A 15,526-nucleotide genomic window follows, 5' to 3' on the forward strand; every position below is an offset into this window, starting at 1 on the left:
TCCAGCCTCCTCGTCTCGGATTTCTCCTGCACCCAACGAGTCCTTCCTCGTCTCTTCAGGGTCCCCGTCCGGGTGGCGAGCCCCGCGAGCAGAGGCGTGTGCTCGTCCTCGGCGCCGCGAGCCGTAATAGTCCTCCTCGTCGGGTCGCAGGTGGGGCGCCGGAGAGGGCGTCGCGGCGCTCGGCGTCGCTCGGCCTCCCTCCCGATCGATCCGAATCCACTCGTCGACGGCGTTGCCCGCGGGATTGTTGCCACCTCCGTATCCAAGGACTCCCCTCTGCGAGGACTCGGTCGCAGGACTGCGGGACCTGCGCTCGGGTCAGGGCGTCGGAGACGTCGGGGCGTTATCACCGTCTTATCGGCCGATTGGCGAGAATAACGGCGTGGCGCGGTTTAAGACACTCGCGCGACCCAACTCGCTCGAGTCGCGACTCTCGACTCGACTTTTAGCAACACGTTGCCCACGCGTCATCGATACGCAGCTGACATGTGGAGAAGGTGTTGATAAAGCGTCGATAAAGGGTCGGTAAAAAGTCGGGAAACGTCGATAAATTGTCGATAAAGTGTCGGTAAAGGTCGGTAAAGAGTCGGTATCATGTTGGTTACCAGAGGGAAAAAGAAACAGCCTGCGTTTTCATCGAGCCCGACTTCGACTGGTTAAGCCGTGATAAAAGGGTCATTCTATATATATCAAAAAAATATTCTATATATAATTAAATATCTAATATCTAATTCTAAACATATTAAAATGTTTACAGAATATTTCCCCATACTGGGTGCACCGAATCGTATGTAACTTCATAACATGAATTTGAAGGCCGTAAGAAAGAACGCGACGCTCATGAAATTTCATTAAAAAAAAAGAAGTGTCCTTGGGTCTAATCTGGGGTAAATAAAAAAAATTTCTTTATCGATATATGAAATTTCGGGAGCATCGCTTTCTTTCAGACCGCCTCCATAATGACAAGGGGTCAAACGTCAGAGTTTTACAGACACGAGGAATTAAATTCTCAGTTATCCCGTGAAAAACGCGTGTTCTGTAAGTGCTCTTAGATTCGACATTTCTGAGCAGCGTTAACGCGAAGAAGGGGTTAAACCGTCCTCTTTCTACGATATATGAGTAGAAAGAATTGCATTTTACCGACTTGGATTAAATTTCTTAAAGCCCCATCTCGTAGGGTCTTAAAAATTACTAATTATACCAAGAAGTCGGGCTCGGGTGATGCACAAAATGGCGTCCACTTGTCCCTCCCACGCGGGAAATTGGACCTGGTCCGAAGGACTGACTCCGACGAAGAAAGAGAAATTTCATTCGATCGAAATGACTCGTATTGAATCGGTTTGATATCGTCGTACTTTACCCCTTAGCCGTTAACCTTTCGCTATGACCTTTCGGCCCCTTCGTCCATGGCCGTTCCACCCCTCGAGCAAGGTTTTCCCCCCGGCGCCGGGCGTCGACTACTAGGGACGCCCTGCGCGTCCATCGACAACCGTCTTCAGGGTGAACGATCCCATGATGGGCCAAATGGACAGTCGTCGTTCCCCAAGGTTGATCGAACGACGTCTATATCGATATCAAACAGTCGATTTGTTCGGCTCTTAAGCCGCGTTAGGTACAATCCGTAGTTCCCGAGTCGATCGCGGCTCCCACTTCTACTTCTCCCCGAAGGCTCTAGAATATTCCCTGAGATCAACTACGAACTTACCCAAGATATTCAAAATCGCGACGCAAACTCGATGGGAAACGCGCTGGCTTGTTTTTATTTTTCCTTCTTTTTTCCTTCGTTTTCTTTTTTTTTCTTTTCTTTTCTTAACGCAGACGCAAGCAGGACTCGCGTCGAACGGGTCGTCTAGACTAGAGCCCGCGATCGTTCTAGTCGCGAGTCGTGACTCTTGAGCGGCGATACATATATTTATAAACGCGTGTCAAATTCTTCGAGGCACGTTTGACTGGTATCGCTCCGCCGCGCGCACGTGCGACACTCGTTACGCTCTCTGGGCACGATGGGAGGAGAAAAAGTCCCGAACGGGAGCTCGAGGCGACCGAGATCGCGATCGAAGTTTCCTTCTTTACCGACTTTCCGAGGAACCACCGATCTAGCCACTCTCGCCGCGGACGCGCGACCGCGCACTCGAGACGAGCGAGTGATAATAAAACGGGTCTAGATAATACGCCGATCGCTCTCGCGATTTCGTGCCGTGGGATCGTGGAAAAATCAATATCGAGACGCGCGTCGCGCGGTCGAAACTTCTTTATCGACTCGGCGGCGAAGCGCAGCTGCCATTCCCCGACCCTTCCTCGTCCGCGACTGCCGCGCGACTGTGAGCATCTAAGCGGGCCGAGCGATAATAAACGGGCTTAGCTTTCCCGCCGATCGCGCCCGCGATTCGCCTCTACTGAAATATCTTCTTTTATCGCCGATCGACCGCCGAATCCGCCTGTTTTTAATTACACCGGAGCTATTAACTCGCGCCCGATTATTAGCGATTAAAAATTGAGTGCGGTCGTGTTCTCTTTCTTCGGGCTCCTCGACACTTGGCAGAGTCTTAGCTCTGTGATAAGTAGTCGATAGTCGGCGGAAAATTAATCGGAGGAATGGAACAAAAGTTGGGCTGAAAGGGAGAAAAAAAAAACGGGGTAGTTGTTTTGCCTTGCATGTATAATATCGTAGTAAAATATATGTTTATACGTATGTATGTATGTTGTATGTTTGTATGTATGTATGAATATATACCACATTCGTTCCAAATAACGTGTATAGGTAAATGCCTGTTTATCGAGAGGCACTCAAGTACATCGAGACGAACGCTCAAGAAAGGTCATCCGGATAAAATTTCCTTTTCTGAGGTAGCTCGAGCTTGTCTCTTCCTTTGGCCATCCACTCTTCGATCTCCTCCACGCTGCAATGAAACGTCAATTGTGAACGGTGTATGATATCGTCGGCATTTTTGCGCCACCCTTGGATGGGGAGAAAAGACACTCACGTGCGCGGCACGAAAGTCAAGTTCTCGACTCCGTTTTCAGTGATGAGGACATCGTCTTCTATCCTTACTCCTCCCCATCCACGGAAGTTTTCCAGTCGCTCCCTTACGATGAATTTCGACTGCTCGGGATTCTGGAGTGCTGCGTCCAGCAGCTAAAAAAAATGATTTCAATTATTTACAGCATACACTATTAAATGAAGCACTTCACGTGAGTCAACTACGATTCCTCACCGCATTAATGAAGTAACAACCCGGCTCGACCGTCAAGACCATGCCGGCTTGTAAAACTCTAGCAGTCCTCAAATTCTTCAGACCTGGTTTGGAGGAACGTTTAGGATGTCCCGGAAGGTAACCTCCGACGTCGTGTACGTCCAAGCCCAAGAAGTGACCCAGTCCATGGTATTGAAAAATCGCGGCCAAGTCCGCTTCCAGCATGTCTTCTACCTCTCCCTTCAACAATCCGCCGTTCTTCAGGGCCTGGAGAAGGACCTTATTCGCCAAAATATGCATATCAGGCCAGGTGACGCCGGGTTTCGCGGCTTTTATCACAGCATTTCGCGCATCCAGCACGGCGTTGTAAATGAATTTCTGATCCTCGGTGAACTTTCCAGTCGCCGGGAAGCTGCAGGTAATGTCAGCGGCATAGCCGCAATAATTGGCGCCCATGTCGAAGAGGCTAAGTAAGGACAGCACTCGTTAAATATTTTCTTCCCACCTTGAATTGCACCGAAAATAACTTGAGAAACGTTTTACCATATGTCGTGGTCTCGGATGACTTTATTGTTCGGCGCCCCAGCATGGCCGTAATGTAAAACAGACGCATTGTGGCCGGATCCGCATACGCACGTGTAGGAGACGTGTCTGCACCCACCAACGGAGTACACGTAGTGCAAGAATGCAGCCTCTGCCTGGAACTCGACGAGGCCTGGTCGAACTGTCCTCATCACCGCCTTGTGGGCATCCGAGCTGACTTTGATGACGTATCGCAGCACCTCTATTTCCTTTGGGGACTTTACAACTCGGCTGCAACATGCAACAAGCAGAAAGTATGTATCCGGCCGAGGAAATTATTCCATGCATGAACGGAACCCAAATAACCTGGAAAAGAAAGCGACCGGACGTGGACATTCACCAAACGATTGTTGCGACGATTTCTCTCCCTGACATTTTGATTTTCTTCATTTAAGATTATTGGTGAAATATGGCGGATCGATTGACGTTAAGGGGCACTTTCCACGGCCTTGTATCTCCGTGACAAATAATCAGCCAGGCGAGTGGGATGTGCCTTGAGTTTCGTTAGGGTGAGGAAATCCAGAGTCATGACCCGAAGACCTAGTTTCTTCAGGTGCCTCTTCTTCATGACTTGGGGCCCGATGAGCTGAGAGGAGCCCCGACAATAATGCTGTGGCAGGTGCACCAACACGGCAGTATTCATGTTTCTCTGGTTCTTGAAATCTATGGAAAAGATCGAGGACGTTTCGGGAGATCGGTGGATCAGGATGTCCACCGTATAAAGGTCTAAGATAGGTAATCTCCCGAAAATAACGGATTTGCTTAATTTCCCTTCGCCGCCGACAATATTTGCAAGATGTTCGTGTATCCAATCAACACTGCGTTGCAATTTTCTCTCCACCGTGACCGATTTAGAATTTTTATCAAGAGGGAGCATCGGTCCCTTGAAGCGATCGCATTCCAGAGTCATGGCGGTGTCGAGCAACGCCAGTTTGTATTTCAAATTCGCGCCGAAAGTGGAATTCTTCTGAGAGTAGAGTTGCTGAAGAAAGGACGGAGCGAATGCCCTGTTGGCCAGATTCAGGGGATACTTTTCTAAATAAACGCATCCCAGTAGGATGTCCAGAGCGTCCTTCTCCGTCAGATCGGAGAATTTAGCAGCCAAACACTTTTCGAACGCAGTCCAAAATTCAGTTGTGGTAGGTTTGAAGTACAGCAACCCGAACGGGGCGAAGATAGGAGCGATCAGCGATAAGGGTAGATCCATCGCCCGCTTGGCAAAGTACTCGGCGCAGCTGCACAAGATGCACGGATTTCGCAGGTGCAGATTCCCGCAGTAGCTCATGATGGCTGCCACCAAAGTAGGATCCTTAAGGTCCTTAATCTTACTGGCTGCAAGCCTCTCTAGAGCCTCCTCCACCTTCGGGTCGTAACGATCCTTCGTTTTCAGGCTGGCCAGGAAGTTCGCTAAGTCGCTTTCCGAGGAAGAGTTCAACCTCATCGAGGCCCATTTCCCGGCACAGGTGAAGAATTTCTCCGAAAGCGCGGGATCGCTCGAAGCGCTCAAGATCTCCGCCATTTGCGATCCATTCAAACACCCCAACTGACCAGGCAACTTCTTCGCCAGAAGGATCTTGACCATCTCTCGACTTTGCTGGAAACAAGGCAAGATGCGAAGTAACGGTACGAAATTCTGTGCGTCGATGCTCTGTTCCCTTTGCTTGATTCCAACCCACATCGTGTCGATGGTGTTCTGATACCGCGGGTCCTTAAACGTGGAGATTACCTTGATTATTCTAATCAGCTGCGGCAATGTGAATTCTCCAGCCGCAGCTCGCATCGACGCCTCGTCGCAGAGACGATCTCTGTACGCATTTCTAGCTGGACCGATGCGATCTCTGACCAGCAACCCTAAACATTCAACAAGGAGCTCGCGGTCTCCACTCTTGGCGATCATCTCAACGAGCTGCCTCATCACCGCGTTCCGATTCTCCAGGTCGGCCTGCAGAGGTTTGTCCCAGGAGCTTCCAATGTCGCCGTATCGCTGGACGTTCTCCAGCTCCATGATCTTTCTTAAAGCTTGCAGGGCCACTCTGCAATTGATCTCGTCGGCGACCATTACCTCCAACAACGAGTAAACACCTTTCATGGTGGATCGGGAGTCCAGACTCTCCAGGATGTCCTCGATTCCAGCTCCGTTCAGAAAGCCCAGGTCAGCGCCGAACAAAATGGCGGTGCCCTCGTCGGTCTCTATGTCGATTCTCTGCATCGGTAGATTCCTCGGCATCTTCGACCTGTTCCTGCGCTTCGACTTGAGTTTCTTCTGCCTGCGAAGATCCCTACCATCGTTGGGAGGCGCATGTTGAAGAGGTCGAATTTTAGACTTCCCCGGGTCGTCTCCTGGTAAAAGGACATTCTGGGCTCGTCTAACGATCATCGGCAACTCCTGGATCGCCGTTCCCTCCTGGACGAAGACGTTGGTCTGCAGCAAAGGCTCTGCCAGAGCTTCTCCTTTTGTCCCTAAACATCTTTCACCACGTATCAGAAATGTCGACCCAGCGCCGAGTCGAGAAATTATCCCTCGCCACATGATTTAATGTTTTCGTCAACGCACTTTGAATTTCTCATTTGTTAGCGAATTCCAATACGTCGCGACGAGGAGAACCGGACAGAGCCCGTGTTTATGTCGGCTGACAGTTAACTCAAAACAGCTGCCATCATCAACTGACGTTATCAGCTGATCCGCCACGTGCGCGCCAACTGGTTCCGAGTTACGCCACAGGGGGCAGCAGGCGCCGTCGAGGATTACCCAGTCTTCTGACATGGTATTCAGATATTTCCATGCATCTCGTTATCGCCCTCTCAAGCGTCAATTTATCCACGTGAGAAACTGCGTTTACACACGAATTAACTCAGAAGTGAGGAACAACAAACGCTCGGGCGACGTCCGATCGCAGAGAGTAAACCTTCCCAGGGAAAGGATAAGCGCTTCGATTGCTCACCACTCGGCTATTTCTGGAAACAGGATGTCACTGTTGACGTTGAACCTGGGAACGAATTTAAGCCAAATGTTAACAACTGACAAGCGCCTTCGTGCCGGGATAGAAACGATATAAACGAGTTACGTACCGTTCGATTCCTTCGAAATTCGCCTCCGTCGCGGTCAAGCCACTGTCGGAGTTCGTTCCCTTCTGCAAAACAAACGAGAACATGCTTATTAACAATTATGTCACGATTATAGGAGGTTACCCAACACCCGGTCACTTATGATCTCGCCTTTCCGGCAAGGTAAAAGCTGACTTGCACAACCGGGAGAGATAGAAAGTCCTCGTGAAAATCGACGCGAATCGTTGCCACAGCATTTGCACTGCCATCGCACGTAACTTTCCACGAGTCCAGTCTCGAGCTTTATGTTTGCGATTTTAATTTCTTCCAGGAGAAAAAGAAAAGAGAGAGAGAGAAGAGAATAGTTGCGTTGGCGAGGCGAGTGCCAAAGTGCTCTACGTAAGACGGCCTTAAGCCGTATTAACGTGTCCACGGGGCCGGCGGTTTCGCATTTAGCAATGAAAGACTCAAGAGACGAGTAAATTGACGCGGAGGGGTCGAACAGAGGCGAGCGCTGTCGGAATCGTCCAATGATAATTTCAGGCCGAGTACTGGATATCATTTAGTCCCGAGTCCGATCTAATCGGCCCTCGACTATACCCAGGGAATGCCTGATCGTTACGCCCTTGACATAAATTTTACCCAGTACGAGTCAATTAGCCAGAAGCGTTTTACTCGGACCTCCGTACGCACGAAATGTAACCCCGTTTGCAATAATCTTCCCTGCTTGATCCGCACTCCGATGCTTCGTTTCCTCCTATAAAAAGGAAGAAATATTACAGGAAGTACAGTTTTCCGGAGTGAATTGCTAATAATACGCGGTATGCGGGAGATCTCGTAACTCGGTGCTCTTTGTCTCGGAGAGAAACGCTTTCTCCGATCGAGTTGCCGGTCGCGCATGCAGCTTCGCAACAATCCGAGGCAATTAATCGTTCCGAGTCCCTCTTACGTCGTCCAGGATTGTCGCTTTCACGAGCGGGGAGCCAGCGTGCCGGTTAAATCATAATTACTTGCTCTAAGATGCAATCGCACAGTCGGATAAAGTGCATTTCGGAACGGGAACGACTGGCGCAAGAGTAACTCATTGTATGTACTTCGGGTCTTACCAAAGTGAGGAGAACGGCCGGGTCCCGCGCTTCGAAGTACTTGGAGATCTTGCCGGTATAGTAGGTCTCGTCTACGGCGTACCTTTTCTTCAGGTCTTTCAAGGTGCCCAGCTCGCCCATCCAGGTGGCATACTCCGCCGGAAACTCCGGGAAGAACAGGATGGAGGAGCCGGTCGTCAAATCCAGGGCCCCGTAGCAACCGGGCTCCTCGACCCCGAAACACCATTGAAAATAAGACTCCTGAAGGGAAAGGAAAACTCTCATTAAAGAAGAAAAAAAAAACAACCGAAACTTTATCGCACATTTTATGCAAAACGGAACATACCGTGACATTTGGAAAAAATATTTAATTCTATCTTAATGGGACGACGGATTAATGCTGGGTGATTTAATGACGGATAATTAATACCGTCACAGTCTCGTAGAAATTTCTCTCTGGAAGTCCTCTTCGAGTAATGCCAAAATGGGACCTGCCGGACTGTCGCATTTTTTGTTTTCACTTTCCTCTTTAAATCGCGAACGAGCTCGGAGTCCTCCTTTTGGACGGGAGGAGCGAGTTTCCGGACCAGGCGCGGAACAAAGCCGAAGTTTTCGAAGGGGCCGATCGACCGGTCCGGCGGCGGTTTTAATTGGTCCGCTCCCTCCGCTCCAGGGGAAAGGACCGCGCACGTGGACGCTGCATCCGCTCTTGGCATTGACCTTGAACTCCCTAGACTACGCGGCGGCACTGGGGGACGCGTGTCCCCCGAGCCACGCACGAAGCCCGAGAGGGGCGTCTCGATCGAGTTTCACTCCCCGCCCTTCATATTAAAATATCCCAGAATAATAGAGGAGTTCTTTCCCAACCCTCTATAAAACCAATTTCTTCCCTCAAGCCAAGAAAAAACCTGTCGCCCTGAAACCTGCACCTACCAACATCAATTCCAACATGAATTTCCAAATGTACAATTCATATTAATTTCTATGAATATAATTATTCATAAACCTACATTTTACAAACAAATTCAAAGGTTGCAAAGGAGTGGTACGACATGACGCTAGTTTAAATTTCGCCGGAGGATTGAAATAAGACTTAAAAAGTGCCGAGATACGAATGACTCAACGGTTGCACCGACATTTGAAGGAAAATCCTTGATGAAGGATTACTTAACGCGTGATTAGAGTTAATTATTAGACTTCAGGTGGCCGCCAAACAATGGGTTTTAATCCTTGGTGAGGTCAATTTTCGTCGGTGCAACACGGATTATATTAATTCATGATGGTTAAGAAACTTCGGGCTAATCACGGTTGACGTAACCATTCAGCGTTATAGAGGGTTAGCGGAAAATTCCAAGAATTTATGACTCAACCCGTTATTATCCTGCTAAATATAATATAATAATAACTCTCCCCCTCTTCCTCCACGTTCTACCCACTTGTCTAAAGGGCAGGTTGATGTCGGTGTCGTTGAAGGGGACGTCCACTCCGCCCTTGAGGACGACATAAGCCCCACGTTGCGGAACGGCCTGGATTTTCTTGAGTCGTTCTATCAGCCGCTGCCGGTTCTCCCGAAAAAGGGACATGGGTACCTTAGGCATTACAAAAGTGTCACATATACATCCGAAAAATTCAAAATATTTATAAAACTTTCCTCCAACCCGAGTGCACCGAATAACATGAAACGTTAACCCGTGATTAGGAAGGTCTCAATGAATGCCTCGAACCCTCGCAAAATTTCATTTATCGGCAAAAAGAAAACATCGTTCACTCATCCCGGACAAGAGGCAAAAAATGAAATTTCATGAGTTTCAAGACCTTCATTAAGACCTCCATGATCACGGGTTAAAGTTCGAAATAATTCGGTGCACCCAGTTTGTAGAAGAAAGGGTTATCAATATTTTGGGCGTTTCCATATATATTAGGGATGACCCTTTCCTATCACCTTAAGGCAGTGCTCGCCTCTCTCGAACCTCGACTCCATCGGGCTCCTGAAAACAAAAAATGCAGAATCTCTCAGTACTGCTGAAACATAGAGCCGCGTCGTCGCATGACTCAAGAATCTCAGGGGGGACATTGTTTCCGCGAGACACGGCAATCGCATTAACGCGCGTCCACGTTTATTAAATGCCACGGGCATTTGACATTCGTCATAAGAGCATCCGGCATTATCATGAGGGATTAAATGTCACGGATCGCGAGTTCTCGAGGTGTTGTAACTTTTACGCGAGCGTCCTTATAAAGGGACCTCGGTTGGTGAAATTCGACCAAAACGCGGATTCTAGACTCTGGCCCAGGCGCTGGCCAGGATGAAACGTCTGGGCGGACTTTTCCCGTTCTGACGTTCCGTCTATATTTAAGTCGGGTCATTGAAGTCGACCGACACGGTTCTCGAGTCGACTCGGCCGCAGCCCGAGTGGAATGAGCTCTGAAAATAAGCGGCGGTCCTCACCTGCTCAGAAAACGTCCCGGATGGCACGTAAGGTCGCCGCTCGGTCGGTCGCAAAAATCCCGAAACTCGCGAGAGAATCGCGACTCTTTGGCGAGCGAGTGCCATAAGGGCCGTGTTAGGCGACGAACGTGATAATCCATCCCTAAAAAGGGTTAGCGAGAAACTGCTGCCTCGAAATTCCCTCGCGAAGACAGACCGGGAACCGCCGAGCGCGTCGGGTGTCATACAGAGCGTGGCGTATCAACGCGTCGAGGATGAAAAAATCGACCAAAACTGCGGCGGGTGACGTAAGGTGTTAAGATGTTATCAAAGGGTCACGTGTATCGAAACGTGAAAATATTTACGATACTTTTCTCCAAACCGGGTGCACCGAATCAATTAAAACATCAGCGTGTGTTTATGGAGGACCTAAGGAAGAACGCGACACTTGTGAAATTTCATTTTTCACCAAAAAATATGTGGCCTAGGTTCTAGTCTGGGATAAGTAAGAAATATTTTTCTTAACAAAATGAATTTTCATGAGCATCGAGATCTTCCCTAGAGCCTCAATAATTCGGTGCACCCAATTTGGAAAAAAATTGTATAAATATTTTGATGTTTCGAGATATATATCGATTTTTTTTCATTTCATAATACCTCAAAAGAATAAAAGGGTCAAGCGCAGTTCTGATCGCTTTTCATTTAACATACATCTTTGTAAGGGACACATGTACCCCATACTAGCTGACTATTATTCGTCTAATTATAGCAGAGAAAATAATGGAAAAGAGGTAAAAATCTTCATCCACGGTGAATATATAAAACTAGAGATAAAGGAAACCATTAAAACCGAAATTTGTTACGATTTTTCATGCCGACATTTTTTCCTCCTCGACGCGCTCAGTTCGACAGCTCCAGTCAAGGAACGGCAGAAGTCAGGCCAAGAGAGGCCGTTCACTCTTCGGCACGTTCTTCGGCGCGTAGTCGAACCGTCCGCCTCTTTCTTCGCTTCCGGTTTCCTCCTTTTTCCCCTCGCGGCCCAAACCGAATTAATGAGCGTCCTCTCTCGAATTCGGCCCGGGGGTCGGAAAAGGATGCATTATGGGTACATCGTGTCGTTAACCCCGATATTCCTCTCGAGCGGGGCCACTTCTCGAGTCGACGCCTCTCGGGTGCAAAAAAAAATTCGAGGGTACCCACGCCCGATTTTGCCCGAGTAGCCATCGAGATAATTGGAGCTTTTTCCGCTCCCCGGGCATTCGCTGCGTCGAATATTAGTCGCGGATCGAAGCTCGATTCGGGGCTCGGCAAAACCAAGATGGCGGACGAGACGCGTTCTCCCGCAAGCCGGAGTAACTTCTCTCCTTTCCCCGTTAATCGCGTAACGCGTCGGGAAATGACACGAATAGATGGCGTAAACCCTCTCGGGGGACAAGGATACTAGGACATATAAAAGCAGGAGCCCAAGTAACGATAAATCGTCGCAATAATTCCCGACTACAGGCCGGGATTTTAAATCCTCTGCATTTGATCCGTCAGTTCTGTTATTCGTTGCCACTGTTACGCGTGGTATCTCGGAAGGCCTACAAAGCGGAACCCCCTGTACCTCGGAGATTACGCAATCGCAAACGCTCAACGTCTGCGTTTCCGTCGCAACCGGTGCGGTTTCTTTTCCGGCCGTGCTTCGAAACAAGTCCCTCGTATCGGGCTCCATCGGCGATGACGTCAGACGAGTCGGCGCTCCTAACCTCAAAATCCGGCCGGAGAAAGCCACCGGCCGAGAGCACCGGTTCGCCCAATGAAACGAACATTTCGCGACGATTACGCAAATCGTCATTCTCTCCAATTCTCTGTTGAGTCCTCGCGAGCGTTGCCCGCGGCGCCGACCGAGAGGAAAAAACCCTGAGATGAGAAAAGACGCGGAAGAGAAAGACGGCGCGAGCCGAGGGTGGCAGAGAGGGAGAGAGAGGGGACGAGAGGAAACGTCTCGCGTTGCGACATAGCCCTGAGGTTCCCTTGACACGTATCGCGAATCGCGGGATAATCGGGCCCGATTTATCCCTCAATATTTATTCGCGCTCGTTTATTTTCACGCGGTTGAATCGTCACGGACTTATCCGGGCAATCCGCGTTCGATGTAACGGTTGTATCGTGCGCACGTGACGCGTTGTAAGTCACCGTTATTCCATTACGTAACGAGCCCGTGATTGCACGACTTGTGCAAATCGGAGTGTCGGCGCGCGTACACGATCCGCGTATCTGCCATAAATAGTCTGGAAAAGAGGGAGAAAAAAGAAAAGAAGTTAATGTGCGCTCGTTTTATAATAGCCGCGAGTCCTGCTCGGGGATTTAATCACGTCTCGATGAATGTAAAACTCCTCGATGACCCGTCACACTTTGATCCCGATTAAAAACCCGCGTGCGATGCCGGTGTAACGGTGGCCACGCATGCGCGATGTGCGGCTGCACAGAAGCAAAAGCTGTGCGATTTATGCGTGCATACGTGAAGTCCGAGGTTCTACGTAGAGATGTATACATATAACGGGCTTCACCTATGCATGTGTGAATAGGACCTCTGCGCAGAAAAACAAATCTGGGTGACGTGACCGGCCTCTGAGAGAAGATAAAATTCGCACGTCGGCGAATTTTGAGAATTTTTAAGCAAACGTTTGTAAGATCGCAGGCAAAAACCTCGGAGACATTTCGCGTGCTTGCAATCCCGAGGATATAGGATGCAATATCGATAATTGAGACATTTTGACAGGTGACCGAGGGACCTCGCGCGAGCCGTCACGGCTCCGGTCCGAAAATGGGCGAGCCGAGCCGTTACGATATTCGCAGCAGTCGGCTGAAAGTCACACGCGGCGTCCCAATCGATTACTCCTCTCGACCCAACTTTTGGCCACGAAACGAAACACGTACGAGGACGCAGTTACCGTTTCTTTGACTAACAACGGCGAAAATACGTGAAATACGTACGCGTCAAGAGGCTGGTTCGTCGCCATCTTGGATACGCCTAGCTGGTCGCAGTAGCGCTGCAAGCAATATGGCGGCGCACCCCACGTGACCGGACCGCTACCCTGGAACGGGGGAACGTAGGCACGGAAAATTCGATACTTCGAAAAGAAAGAACGTGCGTGAACTACTCGAAACAATCGAAAATACCGAGAGATTACGAAAGACGAAATACCGCCTCCGAGATCGCGCTGCGGAATGACTTGTTGAACAACGGACACGAAGCGATCGGAACTCTCGTATCTTATCACTTGTCATTATCGAAACCATAAAAAAACATGCGTGCAAAATACTTCGCCGAGTACAGGAATACTGTGCATCTCTTATACAAAAAAAAAATGTGTATTACATATAAAGTTGGCAAAAAGCACTTAAATCATGTTACAAAGCAAGGAACACAAATCACGTTCTATATAGAGCATCGCAAATAATCATTAAAATCTTATCTCTCTCGCTTAGCGGGTTTTCCGCATAGACGGCCCATAAGACGCGTACAGTGGAGGAGCTGCTCTTGATTAACGAGAAATACCACGATACAATCGGATAACTTAATCAGATATCGATAACTCTACCCTCGATTAAACTTCATCTATTTTGGAACGTTCATTTATGGTACAGGTTCATCGAGATGTCAAGAGGGGGTTTGCGCGGTTCAAACCCGCAGCGGTTTCGCGCGACGAGTGGCACGTGACCGCGCCAGCCAATCAGCGCGCGGCGACTCTCGAACATTCCGCTGGAGCCGCGGCACGCGTGGTAGGCCGTGAGGTCGTCGATTCGCGCAATGTTTGGCAACGATGTGTTCGCTACGTCCAAGAAGAAGTGGGCCGAAGCCTTAGCTATCGCGTGACCGAGATCTGTGTCAATCCGCGGACAAGGACGGTGTCTTTTGCTAGATCGTTGTTTACTTGCCGCAGAGATTTAACGCTCGCAAGACCATCTACGTGAGCACTGATCAGCGATTAGCGTCGATCATGGATCACCGACCGACCCAAAATAGGCGATTCCAAATCCTGAACCTCGTACCCAATCAAAATGAAATATAAGATGCGAATATTTGCACTAACACTAACCATGAGATGCGTGTTTAAATATTTCTATTACGATACTCGCATCCACTCTCAATTATTCCATTGATGCGATATCTTGTCCCGGTTAATTGCATCTTCGTATTACGTGCGTATTGGATGATAATAATTTTCTGGCAACATAAAGTATGACGCATACGCATGACGATAACGCCGCTAAAGAAAAATGAATATGAGGATATGAATTTCTGAGGCATACAAAAGGTCAACCGAGGATGTTTACGCTCCGTGGACATTGTAATACCTTTCATACGATGTAAATATGTATTCTTCTTTACCTCGGTACCGCGACGTGATGCATGAATATGGCGACGTTAATCGCGAGATGGAGCTTTCGCAGATCCGGGTGTCGAGGAACACGAAAGATTAATTCTGGCAATCGCGGATTCTTTTATCCGTCCCTTTCCCGATTTTACGTTTACGACTTTAACATCCTTCGGGGCATGAAAGATTATGGTTACCAAGCGCCGCAACTTTGACTATTCGAGTACAGTTACGCGAATGACTTTCTTCCAGGCCAACATTCGCGGGGTCATTGGCAGTGGCACGTGCAGCCCCTTCTTCACAAAGCATTAATTTCGGAAGACCCGTCGCTCGTTTCGAAATTTACATGACATCGACTGGGAGAAACCCGAAACGCCCTGACTCGAGAATTCAACCGCAATGGATTACCTCGCACGACTAAAAGCTTATTAACCTTTTGTACTGGAATGACGAACTGCACACGCCGACGTTTATTCCCATCAAGAACTGGAGAGATACTGTTGAAGATAGTCATAAAATTCATTTTCACTACAGAACGTTGTAGTGAAATCATAAACTCATAAAAGGATCTTAGTACACACTTGTTGTGAACTCCTAACTACACGTATAATTTTTTAAGTTCGCGTTATACTTATGTTCAATAATTTTCAAGGTATCTTTTTACAGTGCACGCACGTCGTCTGGGTTTGCTCGAAAGATTAACTAAAAGTTGTCAACGCATAATGTCAAACGATTTCAAGCCCCAACGCATTGTAAATTGATTTGGACACATTTGTCATGCGCGGCATTTCCAGCGCAAGAGGTTAATCTAAGATCACAAAGCGATAT

The 15,526-nt window shown here is 48.7% G+C and overlaps 1 protein-coding gene across 1 annotated transcript; it reads right to left on the minus strand.

Annotated features, from left to right (window-relative positions):
• Window positions 1–2,649: 2,649 nt before the first annotated feature.
• Window positions 2,650–13,533, minus strand: LOC105695360 (xaa-Pro dipeptidase). Its single transcript, XM_012416866.1, has 11 exons — window positions 13,500–13,533; window positions 13,314–13,414; window positions 9,849–9,894; window positions 9,343–9,495; window positions 7,928–8,167; window positions 6,846–6,907; window positions 6,719–6,763; window positions 3,738–4,007; window positions 3,216–3,660; window positions 2,985–3,136; window positions 2,650–2,900 (listed from the first exon to the last, which is right to left on the minus strand). The coding sequence occupies exons 2-11, from the start codon at window positions 13,337–13,339 to the stop codon at window positions 2,810–2,812; spliced, it is 1,530 nt and encodes a 509-aa protein (XP_012272289.1). The 5' UTR covers window positions 13,340–13,414; window positions 13,500–13,533; the 3' UTR covers window positions 2,650–2,809.
• Window positions 13,534–15,526: the final 1,993 nt, after the last annotated feature.

Source organism: Orussus abietinus, unplaced genomic scaffold (genome assembly GCF_000612105.2).
Source record: "Orussus abietinus isolate OABI.00-Male unplaced genomic scaffold, Oabi_2.0 scaffold212, whole genome shotgun sequence".
Taxonomy (NCBI): Eukaryota; Metazoa; Arthropoda; class Insecta; order Hymenoptera; family Orussidae; genus Orussus; species Orussus abietinus.

Excerpts from the sequence above, each read along its gene's own strand:
- LOC105695360 (XM_012416866.1), bottom strand. The coding sequence starts at position 13,339 with ATGGCGACGAACCAGCCTCTTGACGC. Across the intron at positions 9,496-9,848 it reads GAGGCGAGCACTGCCTTAAG|GTACCCATGTCCCTTTTTCG; the intron begins GTGATAGGAAAG and ends GTAATGCCTAAG. Across the intron at positions 8,168-9,342 it reads TCAACCTGCCCTTTAGACAA|GAGTCTTATTTTCAATGGTG; the intron begins GTGGGTAGAACG and ends CTTTCCCTTCAG.